Source organism: Erpetoichthys calabaricus, chromosome 9 (genome assembly GCF_900747795.2).
Source record: "Erpetoichthys calabaricus chromosome 9, fErpCal1.3, whole genome shotgun sequence".
In the NCBI taxonomy this organism is placed as follows: domain Eukaryota; kingdom Metazoa; phylum Chordata; class Cladistia; order Polypteriformes; family Polypteridae; genus Erpetoichthys; species Erpetoichthys calabaricus.
The window spans coordinates 140,971,528-140,996,934 of record NC_041402.2 but is presented as its reverse complement, the minus strand read 5'-3'; the positions used below and the strand labels follow the sequence as shown (position 1 = coordinate 140,996,934).

At 37.0% G+C, this 25,407-nt stretch overlaps 1 protein-coding gene across 2 annotated transcripts in view; it reads left to right on the top strand.

Annotated features, from left to right (window-relative positions):
• sorl1 (sortilin-related receptor, L(DLR class) A repeats containing) overlaps positions 1 to 25,407 on the top strand; it is a 226,452-nt gene that overhangs the window by 153,576 nt on the left and 47,469 nt on the right. For both annotated transcript variants that reach the window (XM_051932187.1, XM_051932186.1), the window contains exons 29-32: positions 2,285 to 2,413; positions 8,969 to 9,103; positions 21,308 to 21,460; positions 21,571 to 21,732. In XM_051932187.1, coding sequence (XP_051788147.1) covers positions 2,285 to 2,413; positions 8,969 to 9,103; positions 21,308 to 21,460; positions 21,571 to 21,732 — 579 coding nt within the window. The remainder of the gene's footprint in view (positions 1 to 2,284; positions 2,414 to 8,968; positions 9,104 to 21,307; positions 21,461 to 21,570; positions 21,733 to 25,407) is intronic.

Genomic DNA, 25,407 nt, shown 5'->3' with positions numbered 1-25,407 from the left:
AGCTTTCTTATTAATTTTTCAACATTGTGTAAAATAACTTTATAAAGTAACATAAAAAGTTTAAATACTGGTTATCCTTTTACACTAAAATATTACTAAAGAGATACAGAAAAGTAAAATGCATATGTTGTTTTTCTTTAAGGAGATTAAATATTACTGAAAGAAAGAAAAAAAACTAAAACAGCCAAATGGGGCTATGCATACGAGCTTAAAAGGTTTAAATAAAACAGAAATATATACCTTTATTTTTACTTCTTTAACTTGTGGAGGGTGTATCCTGTAGCAAAGCCCTAACTTTTTTCATGAAAGCCCGTTTCAGTCAATAAGTCTTAAAAACAGGTGTAAAGATATTGACAATAAGCTACGCAAACCCACCAAGACATGGAATTGTTTAAATCAAGGCGCGAGTCGAAAAACACCATCCCATACTATTAGTTAACGATTAACACATTTCTATATGTATTGTAAGCATACAATACAACTGATAATATGTTGCGCTTATTTATCTGGTGTACCGACATTTTTGCGCATTTAACGGCTGAAATCCAACGTGGTTTGTGCCCTTCAGAATGAAAACAGTTTGCATTTACCTTTATAATAAAAGGCGAGCTTTTAAGCCTGAGAAATCACCCCGTAAATGCACACGTTTAATTGCACATGTGTTAATATGTATGCTTACACACTGTTTCTTCTTCATTGAAGTTTTCTCTAGTATGTAGATCGGGGTAATTACATTCACGGCATTCGCAGTCTGAATCACAATCTGATTGTATGGGTGGTTACCTACCAGGTAACGCTTATGGTTGGCCAGCAAGTCGGCTAACATCAGCCATGGTGCCTTCAGTTGTGAGAAGCAGATCATAGAATGGTTCAAAATAGTTTACTGTCAAATAATGCAAAGAGTACGCGACACGTGTTTCACCCTAATTCTTGGCTCATCAGGCGTAAGGCAAGTGTAATAATAATAATAATTCATTACATTTATATAGCGCTTTTCTCAGTACTTAAAGCGCTGTCCACACAGGGAGGAACCGGGAAGCGAACCCACAATCTTCCACAGTCTCCTTACTGCAAAGCAGCAGCACTACCACTGCGCCACCTGTGAGGACAAGTGTAATTGAATAGCGGCGCATCATTGAATAGCGGCACTGCAAGTTTAGTTTCTTTTCGATAAAGTCAGATGTTAGGCAAGTGTCATTGAATAGCGGCGCGTCATTGAAGAGCAGCACTGCAAGTTTAGTTTCTTTTCAATAAAGTCAGGCGTTAGGCAAGTGTTATTGAATAGCGGCGGCGCTGCAAGTTTAGTTTCTTTTCAATAAAGTCAGGCGTTAGGTAAGTGTCATTGAATAGTGGTGGAGCTGCAAGTTTAGTTTCTTTTCAGTAAAGTCAGGCGCGCTTTGCAGCGGCGAAGTTCTGCTTTTAAATTTTTATTAAGAAGAAAAGAAAACCTTTTTTAAACTGAGGGAAAATATACCAATAACAATTTGTTAAGGATCTGTTTTTTTGTGAAGCTGCCTTTACACAGCCTGTCTGCTGTTTTATAAACGAACGCCATATAAGGCCGTCCTTTCTCCTTCAGTCAGTTCACGTGATTTACGTGTGAGGCGTGATGACGCGATACGCAACCCCCGCAACCCCGCCTCCCACGGCCAGCGAGCTGCCGTCCATTACTGTATATGGACAAAAAAGAGGTTCCAGTTATGACTGTTACGCTTTGAATTTTGAAATGAAATTTGCCTAACTTTTGTAAGTAAGCTGTAAGGAATGAGCCTGCCAAATTTCAGCCTTCCACCTACACGGGAAGTTGGAGAATTAGTGATGAGTCAGTCAGTCAGTCAGTCAGTCAGTGAGGGCTTTGCCTTTTATTAGTATATATATATATATATATATATATATATATATATATATATATATATAGAAAGGGTAATTTGGAATTTGGTCTCTAATGTGTACTAATATGAAATAATATGAAGTCTAACAGTTGCTACTTTGTGTGGGAATAGGTGAAAATGCCATTTAAAAATGATTTCTAACAGTACATAGGTTATGCTGCCACTTGATGGCTGATGCAAGAAAATAAGGAATTACAGTATATAAAGCTGTTAACATTGAAATTGTGTTTATTGGAAGGTATTGTTAAATGTTAAGCATGCTCTTCCATTCACTTATATTTGACTTGTTAAATATATTTATATTTCTTATGACATGTGTGGCTTTTTTTTCAGATTTAAATGCTGATTGCTATTGGTTTTTTATAAATTTTCACTCTACACTTTTTCTACAGCCACAACCCCCGAGTTTAGGACATGCGATTCTCAGAGTTTTCAGTGCTTAAGTGGGTTGTGCATCAGCATGGAATGGAAATGTGATGGCATGGATGACTGTGGAGATTACTCAGATGAAGCAAATTGCGGTGAGTCATGAGTTTACAAGTGTTTTACAGTGTTCTTTAAGGAAAAATAATACATCTCTAGCCATTTTATACAGTGTATGTTTTTTTCATCTCTAGTTTATGAATTCACTTAATCCAGTAATGGGCCATCTATCCTGAGTGCAACTTTATATGTGAAATACACACATCGTAATTTAAATCAATAAAAGTGCACAAATATGCTCAATGGCCATTTATTAGATGCACTCCTTGTTGTATAGTCCTTATGGATTTTGGTCTGTTAACTTGAAAACTGTTAACTTGGCCTCACTCATTAGCAGTGTGTTTTGCCTACAGAACAGCTGCACACTAGATATTTTATTGTCTCTTTTTTTGTATACTGTGGAGATGGTAGTGCATGAAAAATCCCGGAGTGTGGCAGTTTCTGAGATGCTAGAATATTTTGACCATTAAATTTTTATAAGGATTTAAGGTAAAACAACAAAGTCTGGATGTGAAAAAGATTTTCATTTTCCAGTCTTAAATAAAGAGAAATGATACGGGAACACATTCAAGGTTTGAACATATTCATTAGAATTAATGCATTATCAAAGGTGGCTGTTTGTCTGAACCATATATATGTTTTTGCCAGTAATTAGTTTGTCAATGCACAGCAATATAGAGAAGGGTATTCTGTCATTCAAAAGTCTAGCACTTGAGGGAGGAAAGAAAAAGTTGTTTATGAGTTTGGAAATGCAGGCTATCTTACTCTGATGACTGTTTCCAGAGGCAGAGAAGGAGAAAGGAGAGACTGGCTCTGTCATTGAAAAATGTTAAAGCTGTAGTAACAATCATGTTTGCAAGAAACAAAAAGATTTTCAAAAAACAAAGTGATAAAAATATCTGAGTTATATATCTAAATAAATCCAGTTATGAGAACTGTAGAATTAACTAACAATGTAAAATACAGAAAGTAGTGATTAAAGCCATCAAAATATCTTCATAGACTCATATAAATACACAGAATTGTGTCTGTAATTAAACAAAAAAACTGACACTTTTAAAAGCTGATTCTGGCAACATCTCTTGCAAGTCGGGGACCTTTGCAAAACACTTGATCATACTGGTCTGGAATGCATTGTTTATTTTATAGAAGTAATCTGAATTCTGTGCTTAATGATACTTGTTTTTTTGAACCTACTTAATTTGATTCAAGGTTAGATTTCCTGAATTCATCTCTTGCTCTTGTTGGAGGCTTGCCTTTTCATTGGTAGACTGCTGACAAGGCTACAAAGTGCCTCCTCCCTCAGCATGCTAATGGACTTTCACACCCAGTTGAACTGCTTTGCTTTGAATCCTACTATTTGGATTTTGAGCACTTTTTTTCTCTCATGTTGCTAGTTTTCAAAGCAAAAAAATCTTGCTTATACAGATAATGATTTAGCAATAAAAAATACTTCCCACTTTCTCTTTGCAAGGAAATATACTGTATATGTAATGTTTACTTACTGAAATGCAGTGAGGTATCGTATAAAACATGATATTGAAATCAATGAAAATGTCTTACCAATTGGAAATTAGTATCACTTTGAAAAAATTGACACAAATTTAATAAAGAAAATAATACTTATCAAGCAAAAATACACTGACCATGTGTATTTTTTTCAAATATTCTACAACTAGTTCATTATGCATTAACTTGTAGGAATAATCTGATTTCCTTAGATTACATAGCTTGTTTTTTGTTCTGACATGCTTTGTGAATTGTGGGATATCATATGCACAAGAGTGTGCCCTTCTAAACTATGTCTAATGAATTCAGTTTGCTGCAGGTTGATCTAGATACTGTACAGTAAAACCCTGATTATCTGTCGGGGATCGGGACTTAGGCCATGACAGATAAGAGAAAAGACGGCTAATAGAACAGTTACTTTAAAAATTATATACAGTAGATTAGTTTAGCAAAGAGTTGTATTTATTCACATAAAAACTATATTGACAACATATACATTATTAACAAAATTAATTAATATATATAATATTGTAATGACCAATGTAATAAGCAAATACAACTTGGAGGTAGTGGAGTTTTCTATGCTTTACTTGGTCTTCATTCCATAACAAACGGTGCCCTTTCCTATACTCCATTGTCAGGGTTACAGAGCCCATCTCCAGAACAATAAAAGAAAACTTTTCCTATCAATAATTGTCTCCTGCCACTCATGTTCTGTCTTTTTCAATTCCGCTAACACTCCGCGTATTGTCTCCTGCTTCCTACTCAAAATACAGTTTGCCACACCTTCCTTTTTCTCCTAATTTCTCCTGCCGCTCATCTCCTAAGAGGTGTGTCCGCCCTTCACAGAACAGAAGTCATTCACCCAATCCTATCACTCACACAGCATTCCTCCCTTTCTGCTCCCACATAGCGCGTCACAAGCTGCCTGCACGTCACAACATATTAACAAAACATAACAGAATTTAAAAAAGAAAATTATCATGCTGAAGAACATTAACATTAATATACAATAACATTACCATCAGTGGTTTCCATTTTTGACGTTTTTCAGTTTTAATCGGCATCATGTTTTACATCGTTCACTGTTGTTCTTCCTGCTCCATAAATTGAAGCAAATTTTGAAGCGCTTTTGCCATTTCATTAAAGTTTAATATAATTTCAACACCACATGCATATGTTCATCAGCCATAACAATGTATAGTAGTTTAATTATAACAAAAGAGAAAGATCAGAAACACTATTAAAGCTGACACTATGATTTCAAAATGCAGCATGACACGCGGTGCTGGGGGAAAAACACTACGTGCTACCAAAATTATGCAGCAGTAGTAATAGGTAGACTCTTGACGTGCGCAATGTTTTTTTTTTCTGTCCTGAAGGTTAATCGAGAATGGGTAATCAAGGTTTTACTATACATTTCAAGGATTATTAAAGTAAACTTGGATACACCTGAACACAATTTGGAGTGACAGATCGAGGGCATGAATACTTATATAATATAAGAATGATTTCAGTTTTTGATTTTTATTAAATTTGTAAACCTTTCTGAAAACATGTTTGCATTTTATCATTATGGATTATTGAGTTTACATTGATGTGCAAAAATACAGAATTTATCCATTTAAAATTAAATCTATAATATAATAAAGTAGGACTGGGCGATATGGCTCAAAATTCAAATCACAATATTTTTGGAACAAATGTCGTTAAATGATATACATCAATAGTTTCTCCTATCCAGTTTTGCTTAAAAAAGAAGTCATGCAGTTATATAGTTCTTATATTTCATTATTTGGATCTAATTGCACAGTAATAATTTTATATGGTTTACTTTATAATAGCAAAGGCATAAGCAAAATATACACATTATCACCAGAAACGCATATAAAAATTAACATAAGAAATCCAATTTTCTGACCGTACTTGGCTAGTGTAGGAGTAGGTGCTTAAACTACTTCGGTAGTTTTTATTTTTAAGCTATGTTTTCTTAACAAATAAACCATGGCAAGAACAAGCATTCATGTGACTTTACGCATTCAGGCACGCATGTACACACATACACACACCCACACAAACCCCTTACTGATTGCTAGGTGGAACCAGTGACCAAAGCACTGTAGTCTGTTCCATTTGTTAAAAATCAACGGCTTTAATCACATTAGGAGTATTGTCTGTGGTAATGCAAATTTGTTGTGCATTGTGTAATTTCCACATTTTAACCATATCTCTGAGCCCCAGTGCAATCTTTTCTCTGGTATGATCATCTGACACATAGCTTGTCTCAAGACAGACACTGTTCATCTTCCAGTTCGCAATAAAATAGGCTCATGTACAGTTGCATGGTACGACTAGTCCACAGATCATATACAGGTGCTGGTCATAAAATTAGAATATCATGACAAAGTTGATTTATTTCAGTAATTCCATTCAGAAAGTGAAACTTGTATATTAGATTCATTCATTACACACAGACTGATGTTTAATCAAATGTTTATTTCTTTTAATTTTGATGATTATAACTGACAATTAATGAAAGTCCCAAATTCAGTATCTCGGAAAATTAGAATATTGTGAAAAGGTTCAATATTGAAGACACCTGGTGCCACACTCTAATCAGCTAATTAACTCAAAACACCTGCAAAAGCCTTTAATTGGTCTCTCAGTCTAGTTCTGTAGGCTACACAATCATGGGGAAGACTGCTGACTTGACAGTTGTCCAAAAGACGACCATTGACACCTTGCACAAGGAGGGCAAGACACAAAATGTCATTGTTAAAGAGGCTGGCTGTTCACAGAGCTCTGTGTCCAAGCACATTAATAGAGAGGCGAAGGGAAGGACAAGATGTGGTAGAAAAAACTGTACAAGCAATAGGGATAACCGCACCCTGGAGAGGATTGTGAAACAAAACCCATTCAAAAATGTGGGTGAGATTCACAAAGAGTGGACTGCAGCTGGAGTCAGTGCTTCAAGAACCACCACGCACAGACGTATGCTCAAGAACCACCACGCACAGACGTATGCAAGACATGGGTTTCAGCTGTCGCATTCCTTGTGTCAAGCCACTCTTGAACAAGAGACAGCGTCAGAAGCGTCTCGCCTTTGGACTGCTGCTGAGTGGTCCAAAGTTATGTTCTCTGATGAAAGTAAATTTTGCATTTCCTTTGGAAATCAAGGTCCCAGAGTCTGGAGGAAGAGAGGAGAGGCACAGAATCCATGTTGCATGAGGTCCAGTGTAAAGTTTCCACAGTCAGTGATGGTTTGGGGTGCCATGTCATCTTCTGGTGTTGGTCCATTGTGTTTTCTGAGGTCCAAGGTCAACACAGCCGTCTACCAGGAAGTTTTAGAGCACTTCATGCTTCCTGCTGCTGACGAACTTTATGGAGATGCAGATTTCATTTTCCAACAGGATCTGGCACCTGCACACAGTGCCAAAGCTACCAGTACCTGGTTTAAGGACCATGGTATCCCTGTTCTTGATTGGCCAGCAAACTCGCCTGACCTTAACCCCATAGAAAATCTATGGGGTATTGTGAAGAGGAAGATGCAATACGCCAGACCCAACAATTCAGAAGAGCTGAAGGCCACTATCAGAGCAACATGGGCTCTCATAACACCTGAGCAGTGCCACAGACTGATCGACTCCATGCCACGCAGTCTGTGTGTAATGAATGAATCTAATATACAAGTTTCACTTTTTGAATGGAATTACTGAAATAAATCAACATTGTCATGATATTCTAATTTTATGTCCAGCACCTGTATAGTGGAAAAAGTTTCTTACATTCTGTAGCTGTTTCAAAATTTATGAGTGTCTATGATGGCATGTTTTACAGAAGCGTGCTTTTTTGCGTTTTGAGCAGAGACCTTGCGAAGAATAATACATTCTTCATACTTTGTAACGTGTTTTGTTTTCAAATGCTTGAGTAGACTTGATGTGTTTCCTGCCTTCATTCCTAATCCTCTCTTGCAAAGTTTGCATATAACAGTCTTTTGTTTTATATTATTCTTCTTGAAGGCAAACCATTTCCAAAAACAATGGACATAACATTTGTACCTTTTTTTTTTTTTTCCTTGGCACTAAATCATTGCAGACAGTACTACCCATTTCTGCCTCCGTTTCAGTCATTGTTGCTAAGCAAGAGACAGGCTTTAGTTAGAATATATCTCAGTATAGAAAACCAACGTATTCTGCACTTTAAAAAAATCAATAAGATAGGCAGCTAGTTATAAAGCTATTATATCTGGTTATAAAGTGTGTGCTGTTTAACCAGCTGCAGCTCACGCTGGTGCTTCTGACTGTGGCATGCTATATGCTATATATAGCATTTGTTCTTTTTTACCTAATTTTAAATTTTTAAAGCTGCTTTGTGACAATACTTGTTTAAAGTGCTATATAAAATGACACGTTAGAATTAAGTAAAGTGGTGCTTTCCATTTCTCTTGTCTGAAGTTGCCTCGCTAACTCCAACCCCCCCTGCTGATGTCACAAGTTCATGTTGCTGGATTAAATTAATACATCACGATAGCTTTATTTTCAAACACATTAAAAATATTGTTCATATTGTGGCACTTGATATATTCCTCAGGCATATAATAAAGTGTGGAGAAAGTGAAGGGTACTGAATGCCTTTTGAATCCACTGTATAAATGAAAGTTTTTATTTTCCAAACACTTTCATAAAAATGCATCTTTATTTGTATGGAACTAGAATATACTGCTCATGCTCCAAGTTCACTTGTTTATATGGGTACAAAATGAAAGTACAGAGATTACATTTGGTGTAGTGTTCAGAATTTAAATATAGTCAACTCTGATGCACCTACTTTTTGTCAATGCATTTTGGCAGATTAGTTGAAGCTGTAAGCTGGTTTTTGTCAAACTATATATTCTAGGCTTCTTAGTTAATTTTCAGATGGAAGAGTAACATTTTATTAAAAAGACCATTTAATTTATACATTTTATTTTTTGTCCTTAGTATGTTTTTATTTGTAATATGTTAACTGATTTTAATTAAAGAGAAAAATGACACTATAGTTTATCACTATGTACCAGTATTGATTCTTTTTTTGTTTTGTTGCAGAGTCACCAACAGAGGCACCAACATGCTCATTGTACTTTCAGTTTGAATGCCAAAACAAGCGTTGCATCCCAGCCTGGTGGAAGTGTGATGGGGAGAATGATTGTGGAGACTTGTCTGATGAAGTCAGTTGTGGAGGTATTTTATCTGCCTTGTTAATTACATGATTCAAGATTTAAAAAATGTAAACATAACATGCAGCGGCTTGCAAAAGTATTAATTCCCCTTAAAAGTCATATAATTTTCTGCATGACAAAATATTAATACACATAATTATCTATTTAGTATTTTTAATTTTTAAACTTTTATAATGTAACAATACATTTACAAAATCAAAATAAACCATTTTCTGTAGTTTTCTCAAATCTAAACATCAGAGCAAGACGTTGAATGGTGAGAGACGCTACTAAAAATCCAACCATCACCCTCAGAAGTCTGAACTGCTATTTGGCTGAAACTGGAATGCAGGTTCATGGGCACACAATTTCAAAACCTCTTCATAAAACAAGCTTCTGCGGGAAGATAGCAAGACAGAAGCCATTCCTTAAGAAGGTCAACATAAAAGTACATATGGCATTTGCTACAAAGCTTGAGAAAGACCCAGTTAAGAAGTGGGAGAAGGTTTTACGATCAAATGAAACCAAGATTGAATTTTTTGGCCAGACTTAAAAAGAAGTATGTGTGGTATAAAAATAACACTGCCCATGCCTCAAGAAATATACCATACCTATGAAATATGGTGATGGTAGCATTGTGCTATAGGGATGGTTTTCATGCTCTGGGACTGTGAATCTTATCAGAGTTGAAGGGACATTAGATGGGCACACATACCGCACAATATTGCAAGAAAACTTGTTCCATTCTGCTATGAATCTTCGGCTTGGGAGAAGATTCATCCTTCAACATGACAATGACCTTAAGGATAAGGGCAAAGCAACACTGGAGTGGCTCAGAAACAGACAAGTGATTGTTCTGTAATGGCCAAATCAAAGCCCTGATTTGAAAGCTGCTGTCCAGAGGTGCCATCCCACCAGCTTAGAGGATCTTTATCAATTCTGCCAAGAACACTTTAGAAGAATCACTCCTGAACATTGTGCAAAACTAGTACATACTTGCCTCAAAAGAATTAAGGCTGTTATTGCAGCAAAAGTGTTATTAACAACGTATTAATGTATAGGGCTTTAATACTTATGCAAACACTAACTCTGATTTTTTCTTATTCACTTAAATATCTACAGAAAATTGTTTATGTTGACTTTGGAAATAAATTGTTATAGCATAAGATTTCACATTAATAATACTGAATGTATAAATATGTATACAAATCTTTTGTCATGCAGAAAATTATGACTTTTAAGTGGATTGAATACTTTTGCAAGCCACTTTACATATAAACCTAAATTATAAATGGTTCCCTAGTGGATTTAATTTTTTTTTTTTTGACCATATTTTTTACTCACCATCTTTAAATGTAGTTCGGTCAAGGGCATTATGCTGCAGTGTTAGTAAAGAAGAAAAAGTGGTTGACAAGTAAAATTATTTAAGAGTTCAACTGGGTTAGATTTTTTTTTCTTCTTGTATTTCATGGTAAACACAAAGCCAGGGTTCAGGCCTAGGATGTGAGGTAACTTGGGCAAATGGCTTATTATATGCACCTGTGTTTCACACTCCCAACTCAAAACATTCCTTACACTTACACGTCTTTTTTAAGTATACTTTGAACAAGTCCGGCTTGGTGTGATCTATTAATAGTTATTTGTTCCTTCTGTAGGTTTAGTAAAAGGTTTGCTGTATTTGAGGAAGTTAAAAAAAAAAAATTACAAATGCTGTGCTCTTATTTAAAAGGTACTCAGAGTGCTGTTCTTTTTAGAAGGGTTATAAATTTAACAATTAGCTCTTTGAGCCTAGCTGTATCACTGCCAATATGTTCATGATACACTGTTTTATGAATTATTAAAGATTATTGGTTTGAGATGTTAGAATGCTTCAACCTTTATGTAAAAACAATGAATCAGGGATTTCATGTTTACAGTGTGTTCAGAAAATATTCAGACCTTTTTCTGTACACTTTATTGTGTTGTAGATTTCATTTTAACTGGGTGAATTTTCCATTTTTGCCCATCAATCTACACTCAATAACCTATAATAACGAAGTGCGAACATGTTTTCAGAAACATTTTCAAATTTATTGAAAAACAAGTTATTCATTAGTAATTTCCTGCCTGTCTGTGGTTAAACTGCTATGTGCCTGCATTTGCTTACTCCAAAGTGCATTTTTTGCTAAACTCTTTTTAAAATACATAAAATTAAAAGTAAAGCTAGTTTTTCCGTATGAGCTCTATAGTGTTGGTCACATAGATTATCACTTAAAAGCTACTTCTTATCTAAATAAAATACTCAAATGAAATATTACGAATCTTATCCAATAAAATAAGAGAAAAGTCAAGCAAAATGACACCTTTTATTGGCTAACTAAAAAGATTACAATATGCTAACATGGTACAACACCCTAGCCCTAGTACTACCAATAAAATAAAAAACTCCCACTTTTTAATACACATGACAGGCATAGATCAGGGCAAGGACAGGAATAATCATAAAATAACAAACATTTGGAACTGCCAGAACTCTCCCAAGAATTGGTCATTTGGCCAAACTAGATGACTAAGAACCCAATGGTCACTCTAGAAGTGTTTTAGTAGTCCTCTGCTGAAATTGGAGAACCTATTGGAAGAATGACTATCTCATCAGCAGCATATTAATTCTGTTTGTCCACAATGCAACTTTTGACACTGTCAGACATGACATTCTACTGTCTGGCTATCTCTGACACTGCCATCCAGTGGTTTAAGTCCCATCTGACTGATAGGCAAGAGTTTATCAGTCTTCGCAACAGCAGGTCCAGCTCAGTGCTGGTCACACAAGGAGTTCCTCAGGGATCGGTCCTCTTCCCACTGCTTGTCTGTATCTGCATGCTCCCACTTGCCCATATTATTCATAGCTTTGGACTGGGGAATGATTTTTATGCAGATGATACTCGACTCAATATTTCAATATTAAAAGTGAAACTTCATTAGAGCTTTCTGGATTCACAACTTGCCTCAGTGATTATATCCTGGATGGAGCATAACTCTTTAAAATTAAACTGCAACAGAACTGAACTCCTGCAAATTGGTACTAAAGCTCAATTTAAGAAAATGAGCTCCTTTTCAGTCACTCCTGATGGTCTCATTAGACCTTCTTCTAATGCAAAGAATCTTGGTGTCAGTTTTGATTTCTACCTTACTTACTCCACCCACATAAACCACATTAAGAAACTTTATTACTTCCACCTTCATAACATATACTGTGTTTGCTCTTTCCTCTCCTTTTCTAATGCTGAGAAGCTTGTCCATGCTTTTATTACATCCTGTATTGATTATTGTAACTCCCTACTGGCAGGTGCCCCTTCAAATATTATATTATATTTCCAGTCAATTCAAAACTCCACTGCAAGAGTCCTTACACAAACCAGCAACGGAGAGCACATCATACCCATCCTTCTTTGCCTTCACTGGCCCAATGTGTCTTACAGGATCGAGTATAAAATTCTATTAATAACCTACTAAGCTTTAAATGATCTTGCAACTTGTTCACCCACTAAAGTCCTCTGATTCTGGCAATCTTGTTCTGCTCCACACTAATCTCCACTCTGTGGGTGACAGGGCCTTAAGATATACAGCACCCAGACTTTGGAATGACCTCACAAAATAAATTAGATCAGCTGTCTCCATTTTTTATTTTAAAATACAACTTAAAACTAAATCTGTTCAAGAAGGCTTTTACCCTAAACCTAGCATTCTGCCCCTTCTTTCAGTTTACCCCTCTGTCCAGATGCTCAGGATAATTTGTATGTGTGTTATATCATAAATGTGATATTTATGTGATTTGTTCAGGCATTTCTTTTAGTATTTTACTCTAGTTTTTTCTTTCTTTTATTCTGTTCTATTTAATATTTTGTTTATCCTGTGTTTACCAGCAAATGAACTATTTGTATAATTTTGTTTTGAGTGCCTTGAGTCTGGGAAAAATGCTATATAAATAAAATGTATTATTATCAGCACACCATCAATGATGCCTTTATTGTACAGTGGCTAAGCAGAAGCCATTCTTGAGTGAAAGGCATATGACAGTTTAAAGAGCTCTGAGAATATATGGAAAAAGATTCTCTGAAGGAAAAACTATAAAAAAAAAAAACACCTATCATATTTTCTTCCATCTGTTTATGCAGGCTTCACCTTGGTATAACAGTATAAATAGTTAAATGGATTACGTTGGTTTCATGCAGGTGTAGGGATTCTGAACACATCTGCAATTTTTTTTTTTTTTTTTTTATAACCTAGATTAATTTTGTAAATATATGTCAATGTAAGGTATTACAGAATTGCAATGTGTCACCCTTACAGCAAAGTGATAAAGTCCCTGCTGAATGCTGCTGAAAAAATAAATCATATATCTGTCTTGATCTGTAATACAAACACAGATACCTAGTAATTAGTTTAGGTGTTTCCTAACAAAAATGAAATTCATATGTGGCTTTTTTTTCTTTTTCTCAAAAGAGTTGACAGTAAATATATATTAGGGAAGAAGTAATGAATGGAATTACGTTATCCCTACAGGTTGTACACATTGTTTTTCTTGTTTAAAAAAAGTAAACAAACTTTCAATTAACAGAAAAATATTAACATAATTAAATGAAAATGAAAAAATTAACACATGAACATCAGCAGGCTTTGCATCCTAGGAAACAAGTTACTGAACTATTCTATAACATTTTGATAATTATTTACCGCTCTGATGCTGATCTTTCTGATAATAAAATAGGTAATTATGATAGCAATTGACAAGAAGAATTCATAATTAATTGCAGAATTATAGTATTTGACAGTTCCTCTAGAGTGCCTCTTTCTCTTGCATAATTTAGCTCAAAAACTAATCAGCATATTGTCTCATAACAGGCTTAAGTTTCAGGTTTGGAGTTTTTCCATCCAGCCATTTTAGCTCTAGACCGTCCTCAAGAAACTGATACACAGACACACAACCATCTTTGAGATATCAATGTTTTTGGTATTGGAGACCCTAAAATGTCGAGATCCCTCGAAAACCGGAGATTGAAATTTTTGGTGAATCTGAAGCATTCACTCCTCATTCATAGACAATAGGTTATGCTGGGAGAGGGTGCAAAGCAAAAAAAAATTCAAACCTAGAAAAAGAGGAAAACAGCCATTTTTTGTAATTTTGCTTTTTCATGACATACAGTTAGGTCCATAAATATTTGGACAGAGACAAGTTTTTTCTAATCTGGTTCTTTACATTACCACAATGAATTTTAAATGAAACAACTCAGATGCAGTTGAAGTGCAGACTTTCAGCTTTAATTCAGTGGGGTGAACAAAACGATTGCATAAAAATGTGAGGCAACTAAAGCATTTTTTAACACAATCCCTTCATTTCAGGGGCTCAAAGGTAATTGGACAATTGACTCAAAGGCTATTTCATGGGCAGGTGTGGGCAAGTCCGTCGTTATGTCATTATCAATTAAGCAGATAAAAGGCCTGGAGTTGATTTGAGGTGTGGTGCTTGCATGTGGAAGATTTTGCTGTGAACAGACAGCATGTGGTCAAAGAAGCTGTCCATGCAGGTGAAAGAAGCCATCCTTAATCTGCGAAAACAGAAAAAAACCCATCTGAGAAATTGCAACAATATTACGAGTGGCAAAATCTACAGTTCAAATCGCTATGTATAAAACCTAAACTTGGTGTAAAGCCACGCACATTTCCACAGTACCTCATACCCTGGCATACGCAATTTCTCCACTCGGTTTTGCAGACTGGCGGCACCCAGCGTCAAAGCAGTGCTACTTTTCCTGTGTGGTTACCCTTTCTTTCTTAGACCCACATTCCTGATGCGGCTTTATAAATACACTGAAATTAACTGCATATTGTTCATTAGTGTAATGCATCTGATTATAATTAACCTGTAGCAATATAATGGTCCAGGGAATAGCCATAGTATTCCAAATACCATAACTGCTTTAGCGTTGTTACGCTCACTGCATCTTCTTCTTTCAGCTGCTCCCGTTAAGGGTTGCCACATCATCTTTTTCCATATTACTCTTACTGCACCGCTCGGAGTATTTATATCACTGTATCTGAGTGGGGAATCACAGCAGCAGCTGATCGGAAAGAGAATTATCAGTATACAGTTTCAAGCACACAATACCTCAGCCACGGCAAAACGCGTCAAAGCCTTTCCTGTACGAACATCGCGTTTCAGAAACAGTTTCATCCCAAGAACTATAAACGCCCTCAATCAGTCCATCAAGTGCTTCTTGTAGAACTGTTTGTACTTATAAGTACAATTACCTCACTGTAAACTTGCACTACAGTTATAATATTGCACAATCTGCGCCACTTTATAAAGCGTGTATGATGACGATATCATTTTTAAGATGAAATGCAGCAAAATATGTTGCTTATGGTATACAGATAAAACATTAACTTCATTTAAATAATTTGTTAATAATTAAACATGTGAGGACACGGTGCCGCAGCGCTAGCTAGTTCACGGATAGCTCCTGCCTTGCGCTGTATTATTGCTGGTGCTGACGCAACACTGGAAGGATAGACGGATAGAATAATTAAATATGTACTACGAAGATATTTCAATGTTCCGTAAAAGTTTTGAAGAATCGGCGTTGTAAGCTTACAGATGGCTTAACGTCTATTACAGAGCTGATTGTGTGGCGATTGGGTATTTGGAGAAAGAAAAGTAAGGACAGGAATTGGAGGTTAGTACGTTTGAAAGAGACAGTACTTCTGTAATAAATTATTTCATCGAAGGTCGCACATGGCGCAGCAAGCCTCTTGCATGAGATATGAACAATCACTGCGCCACCGTGTTCCCATGTGTAATAACATGCTTTCATTCCTATCATCATGAAAAAGATATCACGTATACATCTCAGTATTTTAATTATTCAGAGAGCTGTAATATCACGAATGTAATGGATTCTGTGTCCTGTCGGAGAACGAGAAAGAACGGAAGCACGTAGTGATTCACACACACAGAGCACATAGAAGATCAAACACAGAACAAAGCATTTAACGTGCTACTTGAGAAACTAGTAAAATAAACGATTTTAAGGTGAAGTTTATGATGTTCTACTTTAATGACAAAATAAACTATGTGATTAAAGTGGAAATTTTGAGATTAAAGTTGACATTTCGTGCTTTTTTCCCCACTGTGTGCCTATTTTTTTTCTCTGTACCCTAATAAGCTTTCATACGACACTCAGACGGTCCGCTACGAGTCACCTTTTCACGTCAACTTTGATATGTGACAACTTCTTTTTTATTTCGGGCACTGTGCGACTTTGTGAACTTGAGCTTTCGAGTTTCTCCGACACTATGTCACTCGATCAACTTTCTTTTGTTGATTATACCACTATTTAAACCAACAAATAGTATGTTTTTCCTTTGCCTCCACTTGGTATTCGCTGAAATTCTTATATTTTCCCCCGTGCTTTTCCCATTGTCTTTTCACAGAAGGCTATTTATATCGATTTGCATATTCAAAGAGGTATAATTCTGGGAGGAGTTGGGGCGGGACAGAAGGCGCGTGCACGTGCGTTACTTTTCACGCTGATCGGGATTTATGTAGTGGAAGAACGTGAAAGGTTGCATACGCACAGATTCCTGAATCTGGATTTTTCTGTGCGTACGCACATTAACGCATTTTGTGCTTACGCCATCTTATAGTGTGAGTTCTACGCACGGCGTTATACATGAGGCCCCTGGACGTCCATGGAAGACAACAGTGGTGGATGATCGCAGAATCATTTCCATGGTGAAGAGAAACCCCTTCACAACAGCCAACCAAGTGAACAACACTCTCCAGGGGGTAGGCGTATCGATATCCAAGTCTACCATAAAGAGAAGACTGCATGAAAGTAAATACAGAGGGTGCACTGCAAGGTGCAAGCCACTCATAAGCCTCAAGAATAGAAAGGCTAGATTGGACTTTGCTAAAGAACATCTAAAAAAGCCAGCACAGTTCTGGAAAAACATTCTTTGGACAGATGAAACCAAGATCATCCTCTACCAGAATGATGGCAAGAAAAAAGTATGGAGAAGGTGTGGAACAGCTCATTATCCAAAGCATACCACATCATCTGTAAAACACTGTGGAGGCGGTGTGATGGCTTGGGCGTGTATGGCTGCCAGTGGCACTGGGACACTAGTGTTTATTGATGATGTGACACAGGACAGAAGCAGCCGAATGAATTCTGAGGTGTTCAGAGACATACTGTCTGCTCAAATCCAGCTAAATGCAGTCAAATTGATTGGGCGGCGTTTCATGATACAGATGGACAATGACCCAAAAATTACAGCCAAAGCAACCCAGGAGTTTATTAAAGCAAAGAAGTGGAAACTTCTTGAATGGCCAAGTCAGTCACCTGATCTTAACCCAATTGAGCATGCATTTCACTAATTGAAGACTAAACTTCAAACAGAAAGGCCCACAAACAAACAGCAACTGAAAGCTGCTGCAGTAAAGGCCTTGCAGAGCATTAAAAAGGAGGAAACCCAGTATCTGGTGATGTCCATGAGTTCAAGACTTCAAGCTGTCATTATCAGCAAAGGGTTTTCAACCAAGTATTAGAAATGAACATTTTATTTCCAGTTATTTAATTTGTCCAATTACTTTTGAGCCCCTGAAATGAAGGGATTGTGTTAAAAAAATGCTTTAGTTGCCTCACATTTTTATGCAATTGTTTTCTTCACCCCACTGAATTAAAGCTGAAAGTCTGCACTTCAACTGCATCTGAGTTGTTTCATTTAAAATTCATTGTGCTAATGTACAGAACCAAGATTAGAAAAAAGTTGTCTCTGTTCAAATATTTATGGACCTAACTGTAGGTTTGTTCTTAAGTTGAATTTGTACGTAAGTTGGAACAGGTACATTATTTTAATAAATGCTATTGTTGACCGACTGTAACGAAGTGCTATGCCAATCAATGATGGAGTTTGACCTCTATTTTCTATGGTGATGGTTTTTCTCTTCTTTACTGTATCACCGGCATTTGCATCAGATTTGTGTTTCAGAGACATTGTTGAAGGGTGAAGACAAAAGGTTAAGATGAGCTCTTCTGCACAGCACTGTACACGCTATCACAACAGGAAGGCGCCCCTTGTCAGCACGTCTGGTGTACTGACGAGAGACAACTTCCTGCTATGTACATAACAGTACAAGCAGTCTTGCTATTGAGAATAAATGGGGGCGGCGAGAGGCGGTTCACTATCCTCCCACCACACAGTCACCTCCACTTGCATACAGTATGCTGCCTGCAGCGTCCACCCACCGAGAACGAACAGGGTGCGGCCAAAGGCGGGTAATGAATCGCCCACCACCGCCCCCATTCAACAGGCAGCCACCCGAGGCACACTACAATGCTGCCCCCCGCCGTCCCATTCACCCTCAATGGCCTCCATTCAGCCACAACCAGGTCACCGCTTGCAGCATCACCAGCCGCCCACTGAGAATGAACGGGGTAGCCATTTGAGGGACACTGCAAGGCTGTGTGGTGGGCAGGCAGTGAAATGCCCCTCTCAGCCCCATCCAGCTGCCGTCTAGTCAGGAGCAGTACCTGCAGCGGCGTGGCGGGCAGGCAGCGAACCACCTCATCAAGCCTCCATCCTGCACACAAGTGGTAACTGCAGCCCCGGTGACTATGGACCCCGGGTCACCACCCACTGAGAATGAATGGGGTGCGGCCCCCACTGCCCCATTCATCAACTGGAGCCACCTGAGGGACACTACACAGTGAAACCACACCCCTCCAGCCACCGCTTGTCGCGTCCCCAGGCCAAAGATGACAGAGCGGCAGTTACTGAGGAGCCTGCGTCACGTCCCCCAGACAGATGAAGGAGCAACTGCAGCCCCGTTCGTAAGTCGTATGTCGGATGTCTGTAACTTGGGGGACTACCTGTATTCTCAGTGTTCAATAAAATGCAAAATATCTATTTCTCTTTTACTTGTGGTGGTCTTTCCCTATCTTAACAAAGCAGACAGCAGGACATTTCTGCTGTTCAAATTAATTATGTTCACTGTATTCCTGCTTGATGATTTATTTGATGTGTATGTTACATTGTAGTGGCCTCAAAATGACAAGTATTTAAAAATTACCTGGACAGAAGCCATATTCTTCTTTTTCTCTTATCTGCCTTCTCCATCTTGTGGATAAAATCAGTATTGCAGTCTTCCAGCAGAAGAGTAAACCTGTTACAGCTTATTTCCACAGAAAAATGATCACCAAGATTTTCAACTGCTTTTTTTCTCCATATTTTGTATCTGGGCAAAGTATTGTTTTCATAAATAGACATCAGAAAATGTTTTCAGTATCCTGGGAATATTGTGTGTCTTTGGAGAAAAGAAATTGTAGACACTAACTCGGAAATAAATGCATTATGATTTGTGAATAATGTTTACTCATAAGTCTTGAAAACTGATTAGGGTTGGTTGTATTTAGCTTCAAAATTTTAAGGTCAACACGATAAACTTATTTGCTCCTTATTGGTTCTAAATCCACACTTGCTAAGGTTAACCATTCTTCTATTTTAATTAACAATATTAACACAAACATATCTTCCCAGGTTAAGAGCCTGGGTGTCATTCTAGACAGTACCCTCTATTTTTCTTCCCATATAAGTAATGTTTCTCAGACTGCCTTCTTCCATCTCCAAAACATTTCTAGATTTCGTCCTGTTCTTACGCAACATAGTACTGAAGTATTGGTTAATGCCCTAGTCACCTCACATATAGATTACTGTAACGATATTCTATCTGGCATCGCACAAAAACTTATCCATCACTTACAACTTACTCAAAATTCTGCTGCTAGGATAATAACCTGTTTTAAATCCACTGAACATATTACACCTATTCCCTCCCAACTTAACTACCTTAACTACCAAACGCAATACAAAATACTGCTCTTAACATTTAAAGCTCTCCACAACCTTGCTGTTCCTTATCTTACCGATCTCCTACAGACTCGCTCCCTCAGGTCCTCATCTGCAGCTCTACTTTCTGTACCACACATCAAGCTCTGTTCTATGGGAGCTCGTGCATTCTCTCAGTACTCCTCAACTCTGGAATTCTCTTCCCTCTTATATTTGTCAACTAAACTCAATAACACATTTTAAAACTGCCCTCAAAACTTATCTTTTCAAACTGGCATACCAACTATGAATTAACAGTTACTGCCTGTTATCTTTGTATGTTTGCTACTACCTTTGTACCTTATTGCTTTTTGATTTTATTATTCTTTGTTTTTTATTTTGTTAATGTTGTTTAATTTCATTGTAAAGTGACCTTGAGTGTTAAAAATGCGCCTATTAAATAAAATGTATTCTTATTATTATTATCACCATCATTTACTTTTAATGGAATCCAACTATACGATGCCTTAAGCTATAAGGCATCACAGAATAGCACAACCATTAAACAAAACACAGTAATAAGGAAAATAATGACATGGTCCCTGTTCAAAAGTTTGCATACTCTTAGTCTTAATACTGTGTATTGTCCCCTTTAGCATCAATGATGGCATGCAATCTTTTGTGATAGTTGTGAATAAGGCCCTTGATTTTCGCAGGTGGTACAGCTGCCCGTTCTTCTTGGCAAAAAGCCTCCATGTATATATAAAAAATACTGTATCCTAATATACTGATTCTTAAAAACACTGCCATCTAATTATCAAGCAGTTCATTGAATGTTAGTAAAATATAAGAGAATACAAGAAACATATCAGTTCAGATCAAATTCAAATAAAGAGCTGATTTGTTAGTAAGCACAGGAATCTCTTTCATTTAGTTGTATCTTGCTGTAGAGGTGAATTACAAATTGTCCTAAAACATGTTCATTCTGACAGCTCTGATGAGATGCATAGTATAATTTTTGAAACTGCAGTAGGCAAAGTATTCATAGATTAATAGTTAATTAACCTTTCAGCGAGGAAAGTGATAGTTCACATTATATTATCATCTGTACATTGACAAAGTACTAAATTAGAGTGAAATATTTTTCAGTTTCCCACTGTTGACATAATTTTGGCTGTAAGCTGAAAGTAAGTATGCTTTTCAGTGGAAAATGTTTTCACATTTATGTTATGCTGAAACACATTCATCTAAAGCTGCCAATTTAGTTTTTTCTGTTGGTTATTTTGAACTCCATTATACACTACTAAATGCATATAATAATATAATATACTATAATTTCATCTGCTTCTTATTTCTACAGATTCAAAAGAAGTCCCTCAAACCACAGCCACCACCGCAACTTGCCCTCCAAACCACTTTAAGTGTAATTCAGGCACTTGCATTATCAACTCTTGGGTATGTGACCGTTATAATGACTGTGCTGATGGATCTGATGAAGAAGGCTGTCCTACAGGTGGGTATGCAATAATGATTTCTGCTTAGGTTTGCTTTACAAGCTATACATTAGTTGTATTGTTTTAAAAAATCCAAAATTGATAATTATGTTTCCATTTCTCCAATTAGGTGTGAATACTACTGTAAACCCTCTGTTTAGCACTACCAAACCTGCTGGGAGTTGTGGAAAATCACAATTTCAGTGTGAACGTGACCATAAATGCATTTCCTATTGGAAACACTGTGATGGGCATGCTGATTGCCAGGACAAATCTGATGAAACTCACTGCCGTAAGTATCCTTGTCCTAGACATGGTGGTAAGAAATTACATATATGGTAGGGTTTGTTTCGCCAATTTGCAGTAGTGCAGTGTAAACTGTGTCTGTAACTGACAGTGAATTGATAGATTCCATTTACAGCTGATCTCTGCACAACACGTTTAGAGGCATTGTTGGTACATTGAATTTTTAGCTTGTAAAAGATGTAGAAATTATGTATTTACTGGGCAAGAAACACTGAATGTCCATGAGCATGTTTCTTAATGTTATTTTTAAACATATTAAAAGAAATTTAAAATGTTTACAAGCTGCTGCACTGCATATAATTCCTTTGATGACATATTCCTTGCCAAGTTGTAACCAACAGGCACATTATATTATATGAATACAGACTAACTTCATAATTTCAGAATTAAGAGCATACTGGACAAATTCCAGCAGACTTGTAGGTGCTTTTCTGATGTATATATGGATTACTATTTGATCATTATAGTGTAACCAAAGGAAGAGTACACAAGTGGCTGACATTGTATTACAAATTGGTGTTTATTTAAACACTAGCTGTGTAAGTCGATGCTGTAAAGAGCCTGGGATCCTAGAAACTATTAAAATCGACAGAAAAAAATTGAAATGTAGAGGAGATGTCAGGTAATTGAAAGGAACTACTCTGGGTATCTCTCCTAGGGGGTTTTGTTTTGCCAACATGCTCATCTGGCTTGTGTATTAGCAGTGGGAGGAAAAGTAAAAGGGATACTGTTTTGTTGATGAGCTAGCCTCGCTTCTGTATTACTGTATTAGTGGTGAAGCAAGTGACTTTTTCTTCTGAGGTTTCGTTTTGCCGATGTGCTGGCCTCGCTTGTGTATTATTTCTGTTTACTCGGAGGTGGAGCCTTTACCTCGACTCCACCTCTCACTTTCGGGCTGGAAAGACAGACACATGCACTTCCACGAGTAGATAGATAGATAGATACTTCAATAATCCCAAGGGGAAATTCACATACTCCAGCAGCAGCATACTGATACAAAAAAAAAAAAAAAACAAACAATATTAAATTAAAGAGTAATAAAAATGCAGGTAAAAACAGACAATAACTTTAAATAATGTTAACGTTTGAGGGGTGGAATTAAAGAGTCGCATAGTTTGGGGGAGGAACGATCTCCTCAGTCAGGCAGTGGAGCAGGACAGTGACAGCAGTAGACATTTATATATAAGATTGTATATTTTTTATACTATTTTATAGTAAATATATTATACTACTTTCAACATCAACAACTCAGCTTGTGTTTGTTTTTGTCACCGTTTGCTATTACAGTGGAACCTCGGTTCACGACCATAATTCGTTCCAAAACTCTGGTCGTAACCCGATTTGGTCGTGACCCGAAGTAATTTCCCCCCATAGGATTGTATGTAAATACAATTAATCCGTTCCAGACCATACAAACTGTATGTAAATATATTTTCTTTAAAGATTTTTAAGCACAAAAATAGTTAATTATACCATAGAATGCACAGTGTAATAGTAAACTAATGTAAAAACATTGAATAACACTGTTGCGTGTAAGTGAGTGCAAGTCCTTCTTGCTGGACCTGCGCCCTTTCTCTGTAGGAGCAATGGATCTAATCACCAGGCTGTCAGCAGAGTAAATGTTGGGGGTGGAACAACAAATGCCCAACTTTACAATAAGAGAAGAAGGTACAGACCTTTTCTGCCTTCAATTATCATGGGAAATTTAAGGTCGCTGGTGAATAAATCTGAACGCATATCAGGAGCCAAAGTGAGTTCAGGGGGAGGATGTGGAAGTGGTGCAGAGCTACAAGTACCTGGGGGTTTACATAAACAACAAATTGGACTGATCTGACAATAAAGTGGCACTGTACTATATAAGACTGGGTAGAACAGACTGTACTTGTTAAGGAGACTTGGGTATTTTGTAGGGCTGCAACTAATGATTATTTTGGTAGTTGACTAATCGTTCAATTTTTTTTTTTTTTCGATTAGTCACGATTATTTCATGCCTGACTATTTTGAAGCCTGCGACCTGTGGTTGCACATCCTATTCTGGGCACCAGTGCATGTCTTACCTCATCTGTTTACGTCTGTCCACCTGTGAATGTCACCCTGATGTCTCTGCATTAACACGATTAAAATTAATAATAATCAGACTAAAGTAACAACCAGTGAAACATATGAATTTGAAAATAATCAAATGTTTTTATATTTGTGTGACCATCACAATAAAAAAGAAATACATTAAACAATACAAACTAAAGTGCACGTAGTCTTTAAACAAAAAAAGTGCATTTAACCAAAAGATACATTGTTAAAACAAATGTTTTTCATATTGTAGTAATAAATGACAAAATGTAGACATAAACTATATAATTTGTAAAGCCTGAAGTGCAAAGATCAAATAAACACTTTCACAAAAGGTTCAAGGATGATACAGTAGCTTCTGTGGCGCAGCGGTAGGAATTGCTGACTTATAATCAAGAGTCCCCCTGTTCGATCCTGACTGCCTCGTATATTTACCGTTTTGAGTAGTGAGTTGCTCTTATTGTTAATATTATACAATAAACACATACATTTGATTTGCGTCTGTAACAGCCACTGTAAATGTATAGTACTTGTAAAAGATACCTTTTTCTTTTTTCTTCACTTTTATTCTGTCAGTCACGATACATACTACCGCCCCCCCCCCAGGGATCTGATGCTGTTACTTTTTATCTGAAACTAGGAGTAACGTAGATGTGAGTGGTGTTTTGAGACAATCAAACTGGAAATTCTTTGATCTGGATGGATAAAAGCTGACACACAAACGCTGGCAAATCTGCCTTATTTGTATCTCATTGTCACTTGATTTTTTTTTTATTCAATTTTATTGAGTGTTCCTGCTTACGCTGAATTAGTAGATAGATAGATTAGATAGATAGATAGATAGATAGATAGATAGATAGATAGATAGATAGATAGATAGATAGATAGATAGATAGATAGATACTTTATTAATCCCAAGGGGAAATTCATATACTCCAGCAGCAGCATACTGATAAAGAAACAATATTAAAGAGTGATAAAAAAATGCAGGTATAACAGACAGGCAATATTTTTGTATAATGTTAATGTTTACCCCCCCCGGGTGGAATTGAAGAGTTGCATAGTGTGGGGGAGGAACGATCTCCTCAGTCTGTCAGTGGAGCAGGACAGTTTCAGCAGTCTGTCGCTGAAGCTGCTCCTCTGTCTGGAGATGACACTGTTTAGTGGATGCAGTGGATTCTCCATGATTGACAGGAGCCTGCTCAGTGCCCGTCACTCTGCCACAGATGTCAAACTGTCCAGCTCCATGCCTACAATAGAGCCTGCCTTCCTCACCAGTTTGTCCAGGTGTGAGGCGTCCTTCTTCTTTATGCTGCCTACCCACCTTATGGCCCATGATGTCAAAGCCACATTGATAACAAAACAGAGACATAGGTATATATTATATTTAGAATTATTCATTTTATGACCTTATAATACATTTTGGAAAACATTGTGGCACAGATGCAACATTTATTCATATTATTCATATTCATTCACATACCTTCTTGCAGTTATAATCAGTGACCGCGTTTTTTTTTCCCCCGACCTTGCCCTGTCTGCACAGGACTCCAGCACATGCAGAGGTAAAAATGTTCCTCTGCAAGGTGAG